The sequence below is a fragment of the Ursus arctos genome, unplaced genomic scaffold (assembly GCF_023065955.2).
Source record: "Ursus arctos isolate Adak ecotype North America unplaced genomic scaffold, UrsArc2.0 scaffold_10, whole genome shotgun sequence".
Classification (NCBI taxonomy): domain Eukaryota; kingdom Metazoa; phylum Chordata; class Mammalia; order Carnivora; family Ursidae; genus Ursus; species Ursus arctos.
This window is the reverse complement of record NW_026622764.1, coordinates 68,122,933-68,141,876: the sequence shown is the minus strand read 5'-3', so window position 1 is coordinate 68,141,876 and position 18,944 is coordinate 68,122,933. Positions and strand designations below refer to the sequence as shown.

General features: G+C 47.6%; 1 protein-coding gene across 1 annotated transcript; it reads left to right on the top strand.

The window, feature by feature from the left end:
* The first annotated feature begins 1,529 nt into the window (after nucleotides 1-1,529).
* MEDAG (mesenteric estrogen dependent adipogenesis) lies at nucleotides 1,530-18,505 on the top strand. Its single transcript, XM_026493087.4, has 5 exons — nucleotides 1,530-1,998; nucleotides 11,939-12,048; nucleotides 15,082-15,194; nucleotides 15,621-15,906; nucleotides 17,293-18,505. Exons 1-5 carry the CDS (start codon nucleotides 1,721-1,723, stop codon nucleotides 17,415-17,417), a joined length of 912 nt encoding a protein of 303 aa, XP_026348872.2. The 5' UTR covers nucleotides 1,530-1,720; the 3' UTR covers nucleotides 17,418-18,505.
* Nucleotides 18,506-18,944: the final 439 nt, after the last annotated feature.

Here is an 18,944-nt window from a genome sequence, read left to right as displayed (position 1 = left end):
ATAGTACTTAGTCAATATACCTATTATATCACTCATCTTGATCTCTTTGGGAGCAAGAATGAATGCCCCAATAGAGTGTGATGGGTCCACAGTTAGTGTCACGTCTGTCCCTGTGAACACAACCTCAGCCTCTGGGTATCGCCTAGAGCCTCAGCCACTCCACGCCTATCCTCTGCGGAGTGGTCCTCACGCTTCACTTTGTGAGAGAAGCCCCCTGGGTGCTGGTTTCATGGGCACATTCCCCCTTCCTCCCCACAAAAGACTGATTCAGTCATGGTCAGTGCATCTTGGGTGAATTAGATTTGTTCAGTGAGACTCAGCAATGGGGACTGATCCTGGGGCAAAGGCACCCATGTCTGGAGAAGGGAGTGAATGGAGTGCATTTATATTCTGGGGTTGCAACAAGATATGTCAGAAAGGCTCTTCATTCAACTTGATTAAACCTACGCGGGGGTCCATGCTGGGTGCCCACAAAGAGGAATTAAAAATATCCTCTAAGTTCTAGTCAACTTTTAGGATCCAGTTTTGTGTCCTAAATTACTGTACTTCAGGAAGCCTCCCCAGCTCCTCAAAACTGGGCTGACTTACTTGTTCCCCCATAAGTCCAGGTTTATCCTCAGCAGAGCGCTTTATTCAGTACCCTCTATAACCACACTGGGAGTTAGGCAAGGACAGGGCTTGTGCGTAGTCTTCCTAGTCTGCCCAGAATTCACCTACTGTCGGCTCCTAGTAGGTAGTTCGGAAACAGTTGTTTAACTATATTGAATGCAATAGTCCTTCATACCTCAGGAGACCGAGCACATTCAGTATGTCCACAGAATGAGCACATAGCCAACACTCCAGCATCTATAGACTGACTCAACACACAGATTCCGGGGACTCGGGAGCTCAGCCTACCGCGGGGGCGGGGCAGGAGGCAAGAGGCAGGAATGCCAGGTCCTTTCGGAGGTCCCCACTACTCTGTGCACTGTGGCCCGTGGTCCACCTGCAGGAGAAGCACGCCGAGGCAAAGAGATGAAATCCACGGTGGAGTCACAAAGGCTTTATGGAAAAGTGCCCTGATGATCAGTGGAATTTCCACATGGAAAAGGGATCCAGGGAGAGCAGCGAACATGCAGGGTATGGTGTGGAGAAAAAAAAAAAAAAAGAAAAGAAAAGTTAAGAAAACAAGCCGGGAGACCGTGGTGGGTAACTGACTCCACACCGGGGTCGGCCTGGGAGCGGAGGTCCGAAGTCAGCACCGCCCGCACACCCCTGGACCCCAGGCAGGGAGAGCCGGGGAGACGGACGCGCCTCCCCCCATCGGTCCGCGGAGGTGTGGGGTCTCTCGCGCGCGGGGGTTTGCTCCCCTCTCCCCAGAGGCCAGGCCCAGCGCCCCCGGGCCGACCGTCCCCACCCCGGCCCGGCGGTGTCGGCCAGGCGGGGGCGGGCCCGGCCCGGGGTGTGGAGCGGCGGACCCGAGGGGGATGAGTAACCCTCGGCGGCGAGCAGGCGCGGCCGGCCCGGAGCGTGCCAAGTTCCAGCCCGACGCGAGCTGGGTCCGGAGCGTCCGGGGTCGTGCCCGAGGCCCGGGCGGGGCGGGCGGCCGCACCCAGGGCGGATAAAAGGGCGGCGCGGCGCGGGACCCGCTTTCTCCACGCCGGGCCTGCGGCGCTGCTGGCGGGCGGGCACCTGCCGCGGGAGCCAGGGGAGAGAGGCCGAGGGCGCCGCGGGCAGGGGCATGGCGGAGGTGGCGCGAGCGCCGGCCGCCCGGCCGAGCCTGACCTCCATCTCGTCGGGGGAGCTGCGCAGCCTGTGGACGTGCGACTGCGAGCTGGCCCTGCTGCCGCTGGCACAGCTGCTGCGCCTGCAGCCCGGCGCCTTCCAGCTGCGCGGCGACCAGCTCGTGGTGTCCGGCCCCGGGGGACCCGCGGCGGCGCGCGGTGGCTTCAACGTCTTCGGCGACGGCCGCGTGCGCCTCGACGGGCAGCTCTACCGCCTCAGCGGCTACATCAAGAGGTGGGTGGCCTCGCCAGGTCCCCGCAGAGGCCTCCACCTCGCTGTCGTTCCTGGGAGCCCCGGGTGGCCCGGCTTCCCGCCACCCCTGTCCCCCTCTCCTCGTGCCCCCCCCCCCCGCCGGGACCCCACCCCCGCCTTTCCTGCCACTTCTAGGTTTGCCTCATTGCTAACGTCACTTGGAGGTGCACGGCTCCCCCAGCCCTGGCCTTTTCTGCCCTTTGCACTGACATCTTGCAGCTGCAGCTTGAAGCCGCCCAGGAGGGCATCAGGGCAGGCGCGTGGTGTAGGGCTGGGTGGGGAGCTCGTAACTGGCGGGTGATTTTCCCTTTCTGGGCCCTTAACTGGGTCAGATGAGCTCAAATGGAGACACACCCTTCAGGGGGTGTTTGCAGAGGAGAGACTCAATGCCCTGGCTTTGGATTTGTGGGGAGGGGAGAGGCTGCTCAATTCTGTGTATTACTGGCTTGATCCAGTGAGGAGACCCAGTGGAAAAGCGTGCAAAAGTTCAAAGTTTCCCATCTTTGGCCTGCCTTAGCTTTCAAAAAAAAAAAGAAACAAACCGTGGCTGAGAAAGGAACAAAGCCAGGTATGAAGTCCACCTCAGGGCCATGTGGGCTGTGATGTGGGGAGGCGAGTTCTGGGAAGATAAGTGCAATGAGTGTAGCTTCCAGGATCCTGGTGCAGAGCTGGCCCTAAACTTAATTTGATGGCGAGTGCCCAGGATGCTTAGCTGTTGTGGCCAAAGTGTCAGAAGCATTTCTTAGCAAACTTGCAGCCAGCAGGCCATAGTCCATCTGAAGCAGGCTTTGATCATCATGGGATAAAGGAAGAGGGAGCTTCGTGCTTGATTCTACATGGCCTCATACCTTCCAGAGGTCATCCTGTACTTGTGTGTGTGCTGGGGGGTGGGGGTGGGTGTTATGCTTGTGCTGTGGAACTGAGCTTTGGGAAGTGGGCAACGCAGTCTAGAGTTTGAATCAGAGATGTGTAAGCTGGCCAGCTATGAAGATATAAAGCCTTCGCTACCGGGAACGACAGAAGCACTGTGGCTCACTGTAGGTGGGATGGAACCAAGAAGGGCAAGCAAACAAAATGAGATATTTAAAACACTGTCTTCAAGGCTGCCGGGAAAAACATTGCTTTTCCACACAAAGATAGTGAGGGCTTTGAATGCCTGAAAAACCATTCTGCAGCAAGAACTTCTCCCTTTCTTAGTGAATTGAATATTATAACCCATAAGTAGGGGACTATGGACTATGGGAGGAACTGAGTTAGAAATCACATTTGCACAGAATAAAAAAAGGTAACCATTGTATTTGAGAACAGACTATGAAAAATTAAAATGTCCAAAATTAATTGAAGCCATAGGTTAGGCTTTTGACAGAGCCAGCTCCCTCAATCTTAGCAAGCAGTGTGGCAAAATTTAAAATGATGTCGAAGTCTGGTTATTAAACTCTTGCTTTGAACACCTCCTACACAAAAGCCTATTAAACAGCAGTGGTCCCCTGGCAGTTTATAGTCCAAAATAAACAATGACCAGCCCAGAATGCAGTGAGGATGCAACAACAAGGTTCTCATTGTCAAAGCAGTTGAGTGAGGGCCTTTGGACCCTGGGACATAAGGAGCATCTGAGAATAATTTGGGTGATAGAAAGAACGATCTGTCTTTCTCGCAGGGGACATGCTGTGGCAGGGGAAGCAGGCTTTTATGGGTTGGGTGTGCAGTCCTGAAGGACGAACCTGATCTGGACGGAGAGAGCCTTCTGGAAAGGGAGGGAAGACTGGGTTGTGGGCAGCAGTGAGAGGTTTTGTCTTCATGGATCAGAAAGTGGGCGCACAGTCAGAATGCACACATCCAAGTTGCCTCCTCAGATTTGCCAAATTTACAAAGTTGTCTTTGGCTTTGGGGATAGCATACAGCTTCCTCTCTCAGAACATTACTCCAAAGCAGTGATTCATTTCCTTCCTCCCTCCCTTCCTTCCTCCCTTCCTTCCTTCCTTCCTTCCTTCCTTCCTTCCTTCCGTAAACTTTGGCCAGTTTTACTAAAGAAAAACTGCATGATTTACTTTTTACTAGTCTGTTCTGGCACAATTCTAAAGATCACAGAATCACCTGGATCAGTGATAGCCAGCGTGCGTTATTTACTTTCAGCCTGCTGTGCCCAATTCCACATTATTGCCACTGCCGTGCTGGACAGCAGTTTTGGCCAACAGGGCATAGTACTCTATTGCAGACTTCCTCCAGGTGGGGCAGTTGTTGAGGCGGACCAGTTTCGCTTTGCTTTGCCAGTCATCACAGTCGGCTTATACCCCAGCATGTACTTCCCGCTTTTCATGTCCAGTTAGGACCTGGAGTTGATGGACTCCAGCAACTTTTTCATCTTCTCTTCAGCCACCATATTCCCACCGTAGGTGTGGGATGTCCTCCAACCAACAGCAGCTGCCAAGATGGCCAAGGAATGAGAAAGGCAAGCAATGATTCTTACGCATTTTAGACTAATAGAGCTTTTGAGGATTTATGTAGACCATCTCCCCAGAGGTGTGTGTATGCACACACACACACACACACACACACACACACTAATGTTGCTGACCGTCCACGTAGTTTATGAGATTCTTGGATCCAGGTTAAGGATCCTTGCTCCATTAATTAACTTAGTTCTTTTTTTTCCCATTCAACAACTATTTTTGGTGTGGGTAAGCTTACAGTGTAAGCAGGATTTCCTTTTTGAGGCCTCAGAAATGCATGCTGTGTATTTCATGAGGCCCTTTCCCCAGGAAAAGGCTTAGGGCTATGACCCTGGCATTCACGCGGTTCACTCATTCAGACAGTAAGAGCAGGACAGAGAGGGTGGTTCCGCTTACTGGGGTGTGTCCTCTGATACTTAAACGTTTTTGAAATTCATGCCTACTCAGTAAACCTGAGGGAACGAGAGCCTTCTGGAAAAACCGATTCTAAATTGCCGGGAATGAATGGTAAGCTCTTTCTTGTTGTTTTTTTCTTTCACGCTCAGAATTGCCATCTGTGTTATGGACAAGCCCTGCTCCGGCTACCAGGTGTAAATAACCAGGAACGCACACACGTTTTTTCCTGTCACGGGATGCAGCCTCTTAGTGAGATGTAATGGCACGTGTTTGGCAAATAGGAACGCCACCCTTCTTTCCAGAAGTCCCTGAGCACGAAGGAGGCTGTTCGGGTGATAAACAGAAGTGTGTTGTAATAATGGCGGCACTAATGTTCGCTCAAATACCAGGAACGGCACAAAATAGTTCACAACACTGACCTCCCAAAAGCTTACAAAGTTGGCACTCTTGGTGTTTCCCTTCTTTGTCCAGGTGAGGAAATCAGGACTCAGATTAAATAACTTAGCTAAGCGAGGTGCTGGTGAGTAGTAGAACCAGGCCTGTGTGGCCTTGGCCAGCTGTAAGCCTCTGCGCTCAGCCAGCAGCCCCGAAGCTGAAAGGATTCTGGCTTCCTGTAGACAGCAGCAGCTTTCTCAGAAGTCTCCCGAATCAACAGAGAAATCACTGGAATTACAGCAGACAGTAAGCATCTTATATAATCAGGTGAAAAGAGGAAGTAAATCCCGCGGCCTGGAGGAAGCCACTAAAAGCAGACATGTGTGCTGCTCCTGGCCGCAGGCGACCAGCTGGTAGATGGGGACAGGGACACCCGCCCGGAGGTCAGCCACCTGGGGCAGGAGGCGCAGGGGGCAGTGGGGAGACACAGGGGCCCAGGGGAGGTGGAGTCGGGGCTGGGGCCTGGGGAGGTCTCGCCCCCACCTGCCCCGGGAAGTGTCAGGCTGTGTCTGCGGGCCCAGGCTCAGCTCTCTGGGGTGACCCTGACTGGAGGCGGGAGGCGTAGAAGCAATCGTGGCCCCATCTGCGGTGTGCAGCACTCGGGGGCTCCCGTCGTGTCCCTGCGACTGGTCCTCTGCCTTGATCCTGGTGTCTTGAGTCTCGGATTTGGTGACCTGCCCAGGACAGCAGCCCCTCACTAGGACATGTAAGGATAGTGATGAACTAATCATCCTTTATGTGTTGAGCTCTGATTTGCATGAAATGCAGTCTAGAATCAATGTGGACGAGCCCGGGGGCCAGGACCAGACTGCCTTGGTTTGAATCCTGGTTCTGCTGTTTAGTAGCTGAAGGACTTGGGAGATGTCTTAATCCCTGTGACTCAGTCTCCTCAGTGTATAATGGAAATAATAGTACCAACAACCTTATAGGGTTGTTGTTCAGAATTTAAATGTATGAGGTCCTGAATGCAGTTACTGGCACATATCGATCGCTTGACCAATGTTAGCCGAGAATATTATTAAGCAGCCCCGTAAGCCAAGTGCCTCACACACATTATCCAATCCGTTAGCCACCTGATGGGGTACATTTTGTTAGCCAGATTTTACAGGTGAGGAGACTAATCTCAGCAAAGCTAAAAACAAAAACAAAAACAAAAACAAACTTGCTGAGGTCACAGAGACAGAAATCGAACCCAGATCTGATGATTCAAAAGCCACGTGCCATTACTGGCTTCCTTCCTCAGGAGCCTTGCTCTGGACCTCCAGCCACGCTCTGGTCCGCTTCTTCCTCTCAGCTCACCTGGTCCTTGTCAGATGCCCGCCTGCAGGCCCGAGCGCGGCCACCGCACAGTCCCCATGGCTCAGCTACCCCGTGACTCCTGCGGGGGACGCCTTCCTCCTGCGTTGGCCTACCCAATGGTGCGACGTTTGGCCTGACAGAACAATCCCTCTTGTGTGTCTCAGCTCAGTAAATGGTTCTAACGCCAGACCCCTCTTGCTTTGCTCTTTCTTATTTAAATAACCAGAACATAAGCCAGTGGCCCTCTAACACCTGAATGCCTTTCTCGGACATTTGTGTTTGAATCATTAACTCGTTTGTAAGCCTCTGAATGGCAGGGACCATGTCTTCCGATCAGTGCTTCTCAAACTTGAAATAAGCACGCAGTTCTCCTGGGGATCTTATTAAAACACAGCTTTTAGGTTGAATAAAACCAGGGAGGAGCCCAGGACTCCTCAGTTGTACCAGTTCCTGGGCGATGCCAGTGCTGATGGCCCAGTGATCACGCTTTCAGCAACCAGGCTTTACCAGTCTATCATTTTATATTGACATGGTGCATTTTCTTATGTCTTTCTAATAGACTAGATGCTCCTTGAGAGCCAGACTCTTTCCTTTTGCTTTTCTGTATCCGCAGTGCCCAGTGCATGGGCTTCGTGTTTATTGCATGAATAAATGGGTGCATGAAGCATCATTTCTGCCCCACGACGGGGGTGGGGTGGGGGGCATGTACTGAGCATCAAGAACGAATGAATGAATGAGTAGATGAACATGTGTGTCCTTGATTCGAATCACCAGACAGTAAGGTGATAAATCAGAAAATTTTGCTTAATTTCCCTAGAGTTGGGGCAGAGGCAGGGGAGGTAGTGAGAGAAAAGGAACTGCATGACAGCTCAGGCTGAGGCCCCACATAAAGCTGTCACGTTAACCCTGGAAGCACAGCAGGGCCATCCTGCTTGCTCCCAAGGGCGGGGTGCTTTTGCGTAGTGTCACAGCAAAGGATTATGGAAGTTATAAGCAGTTTCTGGACCTTCTACATAAGGACTGTTCCAAATGTGTTCCTCTTTTTCTGGGCTCCACGCTCCATAGTTTTTTAAATGAACGCACACACAGACACACAGACACACATGCACACACACCCTCAGACAGAAGCCATAGGTTTGAATTCTTACTGGCCTCTGAGCATTAAATTCCCAGAGCCAAGGGAGATTTGGCACAGCTTTGCAGATGGTGCCAGAAATGATGTGAAACCAGAAGGAACCCCCAGAGTAAGGTAGGCATCTCAGAGGGGAATGATCTGATCTCTCGACCACTCCGGATTTGCTAGAAGCAAAAATACAGTGTTCTTTCTTGGTCTCATCTTCCAGGCATTGCTTTCCTTAAGCTTTGCTTTAGCCTTCCGAACTGAAAAATGGAGGAAGGGAATTTAAGCAAGGAAGGAGTAACTCTTGCTCATGTATTTTTCAGATGCCCCTGTTGTGCTTTTTCCTGGTCACTCAGAGGAACACAGCCCTGCTTGTGTATCACAAGTCTATAGAACTTTACCCTGCGGCCAGCAGAGTTGGCCAGGATTAAAGATACTAACCATGTTTGTTGAGCAGCTACTATGGGCCCAAGTACACATGTCTCTATTGCTTGTGCTGCCTTGAGTCCTCGCACAGAAGGAGATCCTGTTCTATCCCTTCTACAGATGAAGGCACAAGTTGAGACGGGTGAAGTAACTCACTCAAGGTCACAGTGAGTTGTGGCTTTGCAGCTGAGGTCACACAGCCAGTCAATTAGGGCATGAATTAGATCTTCTTATTTCGAGTCACTGTGCATTACGTCACATTGGTCTGCCTTTCAATCTTTGGATTGAAGCCAGGCATAGAAAGTTTCAGCCTAGAAGCATTTTGGGGCCAGGGTAAACGCAATGAAGACATGAGAGTTTAAAGGAGCTATCTTAGACACTTTGCCTTTCATCCTTAATAACTTCAGCAAATATAATAAACATCCAGCACACAAGAAGCAGTATTTGCATTAGTAATTCAGAAATACGCATGATTAAAGTTGAAATAACTAGTCCCTAATGTAGTCTGGTAAGGCTCATCTTAAGACAAAACCAGTGAACGAATGTCAGATACTTAAATACCTGTGAGACTTCACAACCAGGTCCTCAGTCTTTTTGTATTTTAGTGACTTACATATCCGAATTTTCTAATGGTGAACTCCAAAGGAATGCTCACATTCATTAATTTCACTGGAATTTCAAGGTGTTTAACAATTGTACCATCACTGGGAGGCTGAGAATGATGAATTAAGAAGGTATTTCTTATTTGTGACCCGGTTTAAGTAGAGTTCATTAAGTAGGGATCTTGCTACAATCTCTTGTCTGTAAATTCTGTTACAGACCTCTCATATAAATAGCAGCATTTTCACACATCTGTGGCGTCGTGATAACTGACATGCTCTGTGGTGATGTTTACAGCCCCGTTAAGATCTTAAAAGTGCCTCTAAATCATCAAAGGAAGATTAAATTATGTTGAGCATAGTTTTATTATTCAGGGCATCTTATTAAATTCAGACTCCAGAAAGAATGACTCCTGTATAGGTTATGCATTCAACTCAGTGTGTGGCCATCCGGAAGCCCCCCGCCTCCGCTGGCCCGGTCCCCCTTCTCTGATCACAAGAACCAACAGCTCTCGGAGCCCCAAAGCATTCCACAAAACCTTCCACAGTATTCTGGGGGACACTGATTATTTTCCCAACCAGTGGTCATTTCTAAATTGAGATTTTCATCCTTTTCCTATAAGCTGTGGATTCATCAGAATAAAATCGATGGTCCCTCCGACTGGATGTTGATTGGTCTCGAAGGCAGAGGCAAGTGCTGCACTGTCATTTGCAAGATCAGAATAGTAACTGGGATGGCAGATTTTCCAGACGTGCTCTGTATCAATGCCTTGTGCACGCCCTCGAGAATGACCCTCAGACCATGGATAGTGACAGATCAAAGGAGTCACCCTGAGGAAAATATGAAATGTTTAAATGACTATAAATTAACTCCATGGTAAACAAGGCAGGAGAATAGGAAAATCTGCCTTGGATGGGTCACAGGTGGCACCTGACTCTACCCCATCATCACGCATCTATCTTGCTGATATTTACTCCAGTCGGACTTGTCCTTTTCTTCTTCCGTGGCTACAAGGGTTTTCTTCCTTTTTTCTTCCTCGGCGCCTCTGCCCACCCCCCCTGCAACCACGGACCTTACTGGCTCTCTGCAGCTTCTGCCAGGCCACTCTTGTCTGCCCAAGCCAGGCCCTGGACAGTTGAGGAGATGATGGCAGAGGGCTGGGAGGACACAGGGGACACCCTGTGCTGCCACCCTCTATCCCAGCCCCACCTCGCAGGCCCTGAGCCCCTCCTGTGTGATAAAGCATGTGTGACGCCTACCTGGTACCCAGCACATGATCAGTGCCCAGCGACTGCTGTTGAATGAATGAATGCATGAGAGCAAATGAACTCCGAAAATGGTAATTCCCTTTCTCCCTCCTTCTCTTTTGCTTCCTTTTTTAGTGCCTTTTGGCAGTTGGCCAATTGGGATAAAAAAGAACAGGAATGTTCTCTCCCTGCTGATACGGACCATGAGGGCCACTCCCCTTCAGGTGCCCCACCTCTCCCCATTCTCACTGGGCACTGTGCTGCTCACAGCACAGGTGAGGATGAGGGCAGGAGCGGGACCATGGAAGAACCATACAAAATTCCTGGTCTGCATTATCTTCCGCAGTCCACTCCCTTGTCATTCCTGCTGGTCCCCCACCCCTTCTCCCCGACTCCTGCCCCCCTCATCCCTCACCTGAATGTCAACACCTGCACCCCCTTCCCTCCCCTGAAACACACCAGCCCTGTATCCCCTTCCCTACCCCAGGACAAGCCCCCTGACCACCCCCGGTGCCCTTGGCATGGGAAGCAGAGACTACATGAAAAGCCTGGTGAAATACAAGGCAGGAAGTGTTTTAGAGTCTCCATCAGGGGTCAGGTTTTAAAAGCTCTCGCAATCAGGTCTGACAATCCCAGGAAAAAGATAATGATACAGATTTCTAAGAAACCAAGCTGGGAGACAGACAAGCTGAAGCTGTGTTTTTCTGCCTCGGGGGTAGATATTTTCCCCATGTGCTCGCAAACCATGCCCAGGTCCAGGTCTCGTGCGCCGGCCCCTCTGAGTGGGTTGTGGGAAGCCGGGTGGGGCGGGAGGCTGAGAGGACGGCGTAGTTGCAGCTCCCTGCAGCGGAGATCCCTCCAAGGTTGTAATTTTCCTGTCTGGCACTGGACAGACGACAAGCCAGAGAGAAACACTGGCGCTGTCTCTGCCTGTGACTAGATGTAAGAAGCAAACACACGCAGCACAGCAAAAGCAGCCCATGCTGTCAGCCAGGGCAGCCGTTCACCTCATGCAGGTGCACACAGCTGTGCCTCTCAATGGGGAACCAGGTCTGTGTCAAGGAGGGATTGTGGCAGGCGCATCGCCCAGCCTGCTGGATTCCATTCCGCCTGCCTGCATCCACGTGCTGTCTGAGCTTGGGTGTGGACAGGAAATTAGCCATCTTCTTGAGGGGAGCCGATTTGCGCTTCCATCTATCTTTTTTATCAACGATGCAGGTAGAAAGAGTACTTGGAAAAGTCGTAGAATAGGGAAGAAAGCTGGCATGCTGGATGACAGAGTCAAAAAGCAAAAAAGAACTCCCCAGGCTGAAATAATGAATGAAAACCAAGGAGGCTAAAATGAATAGGGTCGTGGACAAAAGTCCAACGTCAGTGTGCTCTTTTTTTCCCCTTCATTGCACAAAGCTCAGGATTAGGGAGATAGGAATTAGTTCATATGAATATTGGTTGAGTGTGTCATCTACGGAAGGCCTGGGATCTTATTTTGGGATTAAAGAAGGAAAGAGGGGAGGAGAAGAAAAGGAAAATTTTCATACCCACCAGTTTGGCAGGATGACTGGAGAAGACCCAGCTTCTCTCACTCTTTGAGTGTAATTCCTTCTCAATCTGGAGAGACACAGCGCTCTTACTGCTTCAAATTAACTCTTAAAGCCCAGAAGATAGATGGTACTGGCCATGATCTTGTGAAAATTGCCCCTGAGAGCCAAGCATTGGTGCCAGGCCACCCCAAAGATCAGGACCACCTTTGGTTTGTGTCCCGATTGCTCATCTGACTAGGGAGGGGATTTATTTCTATGGTACAAAATATGACTGCCTCCATAGGACACATTTTAGGGGACTTCTCTCACGAGATCTGTGGATGTGGCAGGCACCTGTCCAAGACATCCCCTTCCTGACCTAGATGGAGGGGTAGATTACATTTGCAATTATCTCTGCTTTTTTCCTAGATATGTGGAACTGACCAACTACTGTGATTATAAAGACTACAGGGAAACTATCCTGAGCAAACCAATGCTGTTCTTTGTGAATGTACAGACCAAAAAAGACACCTCGAAAGGTAGGTATAAAAATATTTTTGGTTGGATTCTGCCTCCTGGGGTTGTGGGCTGTGGCACACTAATGAGGCAGAAGTTGTGCATGGAGTAAGCAGGGTGGGTGTCAGCTGTGACAAGGTCGGGAGCGAGGAAGAGCCTGGAGCCGGGAGCCTGGAGTTAGACGATCTGAAGCACAGCCCAAGCCTGCAGAACCTCTCAGTGATCTGATCGCAGAAGCCCTCTGTCTCCAGGTTTTGTCTTCACTTCCTGTCTACGCAGGAAGTGTTATCGCGTTCCGAGTCTGCAGGGTTTGTAAAAATAGCTGGAATGATGGTGATGATCTATAATACTGTCCACCACATACCGATTGCTTCCATATGTGAGGTGTACTCCCGTGTCATTAATTGACACAACAGCCTTGTAGGGCTTTCATCCAAATGGGAACATTTTTGAGCATGAAAGTAGGTACTATTAATAATTATGCTAGGACTGAGGTATAAACGGGCACTGACCCAGGGGAGCTAAGATGCATAGTCATCCTCCGTATGAGGTGCTTATACCCATTTTATAGATAAGGAAACTAAGGTAAAGAAATAAATAGCAGCTGTAGATGCTTTTATGTTTCATGCTATGGCCTTCAAATTTCAATTTTAGGGGTATCTCTTTATCGTTTCTTCCAAGAAATCCAATTAACTGCTAACAACTCTATTAACTCCAGTTCCGATATGAAAATATCTCCATTTTCCCTTCTTCCTGCTCCATGTTATGTCGGGGAAAGTCACAGGCATCATGCTCTGTGATAGAGGTAGAATTTCTTAGTTCTCCTTCTAAATAGCATTCTTAAAATGAGTCCAAGGTAATAAGAAACGATCTACAGATTCCAAATAGACTTTCTCAAACATTCATTCTCATTCAGATTCGTGGAGCTGATTCTCTGTTCATGTCATTCAGAATCATTCAGATTCTCTGCTCACTTGGTAGTTCAGTCACAGTGCTCTCTCGGCAGGAGGGGCTGGGAACACAACACAAGGTAACAAGCCATGCTTGTTAGAGCATCTGAGCCCCTGATGCTATTTGGCTTGATGATGACCGGAAAGCTGGAGAGTTCTCCAGGAGTGTAATTCACAGACATCAAGTACACCTCCTGCGTCGAACTCTCAGGAGGAATCTTAAGAAAGAATAAGAGACCTCTCCATTTTAGTATTGTAATGAAAGTGCAGGGAATGGTACAGGAGGTATTTGTGGATTTGCGGGTGGCCTACAAAAGGTACACAGTTGTATGACAGCTGTCGTGGAAGGGGGTACAGAAACCCAGTGCTGTGTAGTTGTGAGGAAAGCCATGAACTAAAGAGCTCCTATGATACAGAAGCTTAAGATGGTCAAGTTTAAATTATGAAAATTATAAGTAAGGTAACACGTCCAACCTTGCTGCTAAACGGCACTTTTGTGCAAATTAGAAAAAAGCCACCAGTGACTCAACACAATTCACTAATCTTTTGCAGAAGTTTGTCATAATAACTGTACAAATGGTGTCTGTGAATGTCAATGGCATCCTCTAGAGTTGTGCAGTGCACAACCTGCCCAACCAGCACAATTGTGGAATGTGGTAGCCCTTAGTATCTAAGGAACCTAAAGATCTTAGTTTGGTTTGTGTGAAAGTTAATTCACGGTATCAAATAGCTTGCTTGCTTTGTTAATCTGTTATCTCAAAGAGCATATAAGGTAATTTATATTTAAAGTGCCCCCCAAAAATGGTAATTTGGGAGAAAGGAAACAGGGATAGAAAAAATAAGATGGATAAGGTTAGTGCAAAAGTTAGCTCAAAATATATTCCTCAGGGTTGTAAGACTCATTACCGGTGGACCACAGGTTTGGCTCTCAAAGCCTATGCAAAATGTTCAGTTCTCAAAATCACATAATGGCTAGTCCATGGCCTTTAAACAGAGAGTGACCACCTATGTTACGTGTCTGTCTAGAGAGTGCATTTGGCTAATTAAGGTCATGGAGCTTGATTCTGGGGACCGGAAAAGTTAAGAAACTGTTGGTTTATAATAGTTCAAATTTCCTGGTGAACAAACAACCTTCTCTTTGCTTAGATTGTATAGAATCAGACAGAATTGGACATAAGGAATTAAAAAAAAGAAAGAAAAAAGAATCCCAAATCAAACCACCACCTCCACCAACGAAACAACTGTCTGCCAGGGCGGTGACGTGGTGTTAGTTAGACCATGGGAAGGACTTCTGCTGGGGACTGTGTTGGGGTGGGACCTGGTGGGGACTCAGTCTCAAGTTGTCTTGATCCTTAAAACCCTAGACTAGCCCTTTGGCAGAAGGCATGCCGGGTCTTTGGGGAAGGATGGGGAGAGATGGGTGATGGGGGGAGAAGGCACGGGGCAGCCTCCTTCCCTGGACTTGGCTGATGTTGCTTTGCAGATAAGGAAATGTTGGTGAGAGCCAAGTCGCTGTTTAACTATCCAGCAAGGCTGTTTTGACCATGCCTTGGGACATACACCCTGGGACTTGGTTCTCATCTGTGATCATTAGGGTGACAAAGTGCACTTGGGGGAGCTGATTTTCTTTTTTTTCTTTTTTTTTAAATTATTTTTTTATTATATTATGTTAGTCACCGTACAGTACATCCCTGGTTTTTGATGTAAAGTTCGATGATTCATTAGTCGTGTATAACACCCAGTGCACCATGCAACACGTGCCCTCCTTACTACCCATCACCAGCCTATCCCATTCCCCCACCCCCCTCCCCTCTGAAGCCCTCAGTTTGTTTCTCAGAGTCCACAGTCTCTCATGCTTCATGGGGGAGCTGATTTTCTAACCAGCTGTTACAGTATCCCAGAGCTTCCTTCACATTTACAAAATTGTCAGGAACATTTGTAGAAATCCGGTTACGCTTTGCAGGGAGGATCTGAGGGAACCCAAGGGAAGTTACAAATGAATAACATCTCCAAATAAGGTGGGAATCACTGCTTTATCAAATGCTAAGAAGTAGGTTTTTGTCACACATGCGCACTTCCATTTGAATTTTGCTTCCTAACGTCTAGAAAGAACATATGCATTTCTTGTGAACACAAGGCACCCCAAAATAAGAAGACAGATAGAGCAAGGGATGGACATGGTCATCTCCTCGGTGATTGGAGAAAGCTACCGGCTTCAGGTAAGCTTTGGTCAATCTGAATCCAGGGCTGCTAACCACATAGAAAGGGGTCTGTGCATTTCATGCAAGTACGAGTCCCCAGAGCTTAATTATAACCAGACACACAGATTTTCTATTGTTTCATTATCACTACCAGTAAAATGAACTTGGTTTCTAGCAACTGATCTAGAAACAATAAATGTCAATTTAACCAAGAAGTTCAAGGGCTTCAGAAGGCGAGGATGCAAATGCAGAGGTTTGTTTTAAAAAACAAAAGCCAACTGTTAGAAAATATTTGTCAGAATGAAAAAGAAATAAGGGGTGTGCTACCTTGGATATTTGGGCCATTGTTAACTCAATGGTATAATTCTATAATAATATACAATTCTGTAATATAACATTGTAGTTATATCCATGACATTAATTAAATGCTTCTCTCTCTTTCAGTTTGACTTTCAAGAGGCAGTAAAAAATTTTTTCCCTCCAGGAAATGAGGTGGTTAATGGAGAAAATTTGAGCTTTGTGTATGAATTCAAAGCTGATGCATTATTTGATTTCTTCTATTGGTTTGGGCTCAGCAATTCCACTGTAAAGGTGAAAGGAAAAGTTCTGAATTTGTCAAGTACAAGTCCAGAAAAGAAGGAGACAATTAAATTATTTCTGGAAAAAATGAGTGAACCTTTAATCCGAAGGAGCAGTTTCTCTGACCGAAAATTCAGCGTAACTTCCAGAGGTATGTTAAAAATTCTCAAGTACCCGAGGAAGGTAGTTAAATAGATGGGTAGAATAATATCACGGGAGTGGAAAGTCAATTAACTGAAAAAGAAAGGCCCCTTGGTAAAGGGGAAATACGATATCACATAATTCAGAAAGTAAGAAGCAAGAAATGTTTACTACCAAGAAGAAATACGGTGACTTTTCTTTTTAGGCTCCTTAAAGTTTTCTGACACAGCAGTTACAGTGTGCAACAAACCCAGAATATAATTTTAAAATATATTATTCATTTAAATATGTATTACTCCTCATTTAAATATTAACAATAATTTAAATATTAGGAAGGAATGATGCTTTCCTGCTGGGCACATTCAAGGCAACAGATGTTAACAGACGATGTCGGCTGGGGGGAGGGGGAGGACTATGCATGGTCAAGACATCGATCTTTAAAAATATTGAAAGGGTTCTCCAGAGTTTATAAGACCACAAAAGAACAAATCTTAAGAACCCTTTACCTAACAGGTTTTATTTATTTATTTATTTGTTTGTTTATTTATTTATTTTTTAAAGATTTTATTTATTTATTCGACGGAGATAGAGACAGCCAGCGAGAGAGGGAACACAAGGAGGGGGAGTGGGAGAGGAAGAAGCAGGCTCATAGGGGAAGAGCCTGATGTGGGGCTCGATCCCAGATGGCCGGGATCACGCTCTGAGCCGAAGGCAGCCGCTTAACCACTGTGCCACCCAGGCGCCCCTACCTAACAGGTTTTAATCTAGATTTCACTATCCAGTGCCTCCTCCCTCCCCAGCAGCTGGTGAGACTTTTCAGTCAGCTTGTGGCTAAGACAGATGACATCTGTCAAGTCTTGTCTGGGTTTGTCTTCTGCTGAGCCCACTCTCCTGCCCCGTGCTAGTCTGGGCAGGAAGGCAACTTCCTTGCACCAGGCCTCTTGCTGCTAATTGCGTGAAGAAAAGACACAAAGAAAGACAAACACAATCACACCAGTCTCTATGAACCTGCACTGTAAAATATGTTCAGATGTAAAAAAGCAGAGTCTTCATTAATTGTATTAATGAAAGTTGCCTTTTTCCAAAGTTTATAGCAAACATGCTTACTCGTAAGTATTTCCGATCCTGGAAGGGCCTCCCACTCCCGGGCATTCATACACGCTCTCCCTCAACCTCCTACTCCAGCCCGTGGAAAAGCACATGGTCCCTGTCCTGCTGGTAGACAAAGAGCCAGAAAAAACCGTTCGGCTTTTTGAGTTTTTCTGAGGAAGTCAGGAGTCTCTACTAATTATTGAAATGGTTACGTTGTGTGCTGTGTGAGTTTTAAGGCCCTGCTGGTTTTTTTTGTTTTTGTTTTTCCAGTGATGATAATAATGTGCCTTGTCATTCTTCTCAGGTTCAATAGATGAAGTTTTCAACTGCAGCCTGTCACCCAGATCATCTCTGACAGAGGCTCTTTTGGCAGAATTGCCATTTCCAAGTGTTCTGGAATCTGAAGAGACACCCGACCAGTTTATCTGATTGGATTGAACACGCTGTGGTCACTGCTACCCGCCAGGCCTGTGCAAGGGCAGAAGGCTGAGGGGAGGCGAGAGGCGGTGGGAGGCGGGCACTTGCACCTGCTTGTCAACCCTCTGCTCCCACAGAAGCCTCCTGTCTTGCATTTCCTGGGCGACTCCCTGGCAGGCCCCATGCAGCGGACTTCAGGAGGGGAGGGCTTTGGCCTGGTGGCCTGGAGGGGTATCCTCTCCTTTTAACCCTTCTCCAAAGAGGCAGAGAGAGCAGCAGAGTCCTGCCACCCTGAATGCTTTGCTTAGTACCCCGGCATCCTGGGAGCTCCCCTGTCAGCCTTTGAGTGCCAATTCTCGATACTGCGTAAATCAATGCCCCCCTGCTTGGGACCTCCTTGTCTGAACCCAAACCCAGCAAGCAGGTGGTTAGCAGTACTATTTTCTTGCAAACGTGGCTGATAAGAAGCCTGGGACATCTTTCACTGGAAGGCAAGTATGTTTCTCATCCTTAGGAGGAACGTTCTAGGTAAGAAGTGCTGGAGGATTGGCCAGGTTGAGAGGACGGTAACCTTGCCACCCACTGCCTGCAATTCGAGCTCCCTTGCCCATCTCTCTCATCAAAGTGGCCTGTGTAGAAAGAGGCCATGTGATGTGGTACCAAACGTAATAGGGGAAGGATAAGGTACATGGCAGCGTCCTCTTTCGGAAGCACATTAAGTCAGTTAGGTACTTTAAATAAGCTTTTAGCCATCCTAACACTAAAAGCAAAATAGAAGAAAGCTATAACATTACCATAATACATTGTTACATCAATACATTTTTCATCTCATAGCTACAATGGAGTTCTTCAAAAAGAAAAAAAATTCTATTTGCATAAAAAACCTGCATGAACGAGTCACTACATATGCTTACAATGAGGAAGATTTATGGGTCCTGAGTATAATTTTTCTATCCTTTTTAAACAGTTTCCTGTATTATACATTTTGATAGCACCACTGATTGTCCCTTCATTTATATTGATATGTTGGGTACTCTGTTAGTGCAATTAAAACTTTTCTTAGCATTCAACATGGAATCAATTAAATTTGTGACCAAGTGCGCATGTGTGATCTTTCCATTGTGCCTTGCGGGTGGTATAGTGTCCTTATAACTTACTAAGGACAATAAGAATTGTGGTTTTTACAGCTACTTTCTCAAGAAGAGCTTTTTGAAGAACGGGTCTCTGAAGCATTTGCAGAAAAGAAAAAGAATTTGATAACTGATCTCTCACAAAAGGAAACAAAGTTCCTTAATAACAGAAGAGGCTAACCATTTGCTATTCAACTCAGTGCAAAATGAAGAATGTTGACAATAAAATAAGTTTTATACCAGTGCAAACAAACCTTAGCTGGATATCAAATATTAAATGCTTCCTAAAGGAAATAGGGACTCTGTTCACATAAGTTGACAGAGAAGATTTTCTTAAAAATAGCTGAACTGAGAAAAACCATCAGGAATCACTCCGAGAATGGACTAAAAGGTCTGGAAGGTTTCTTTT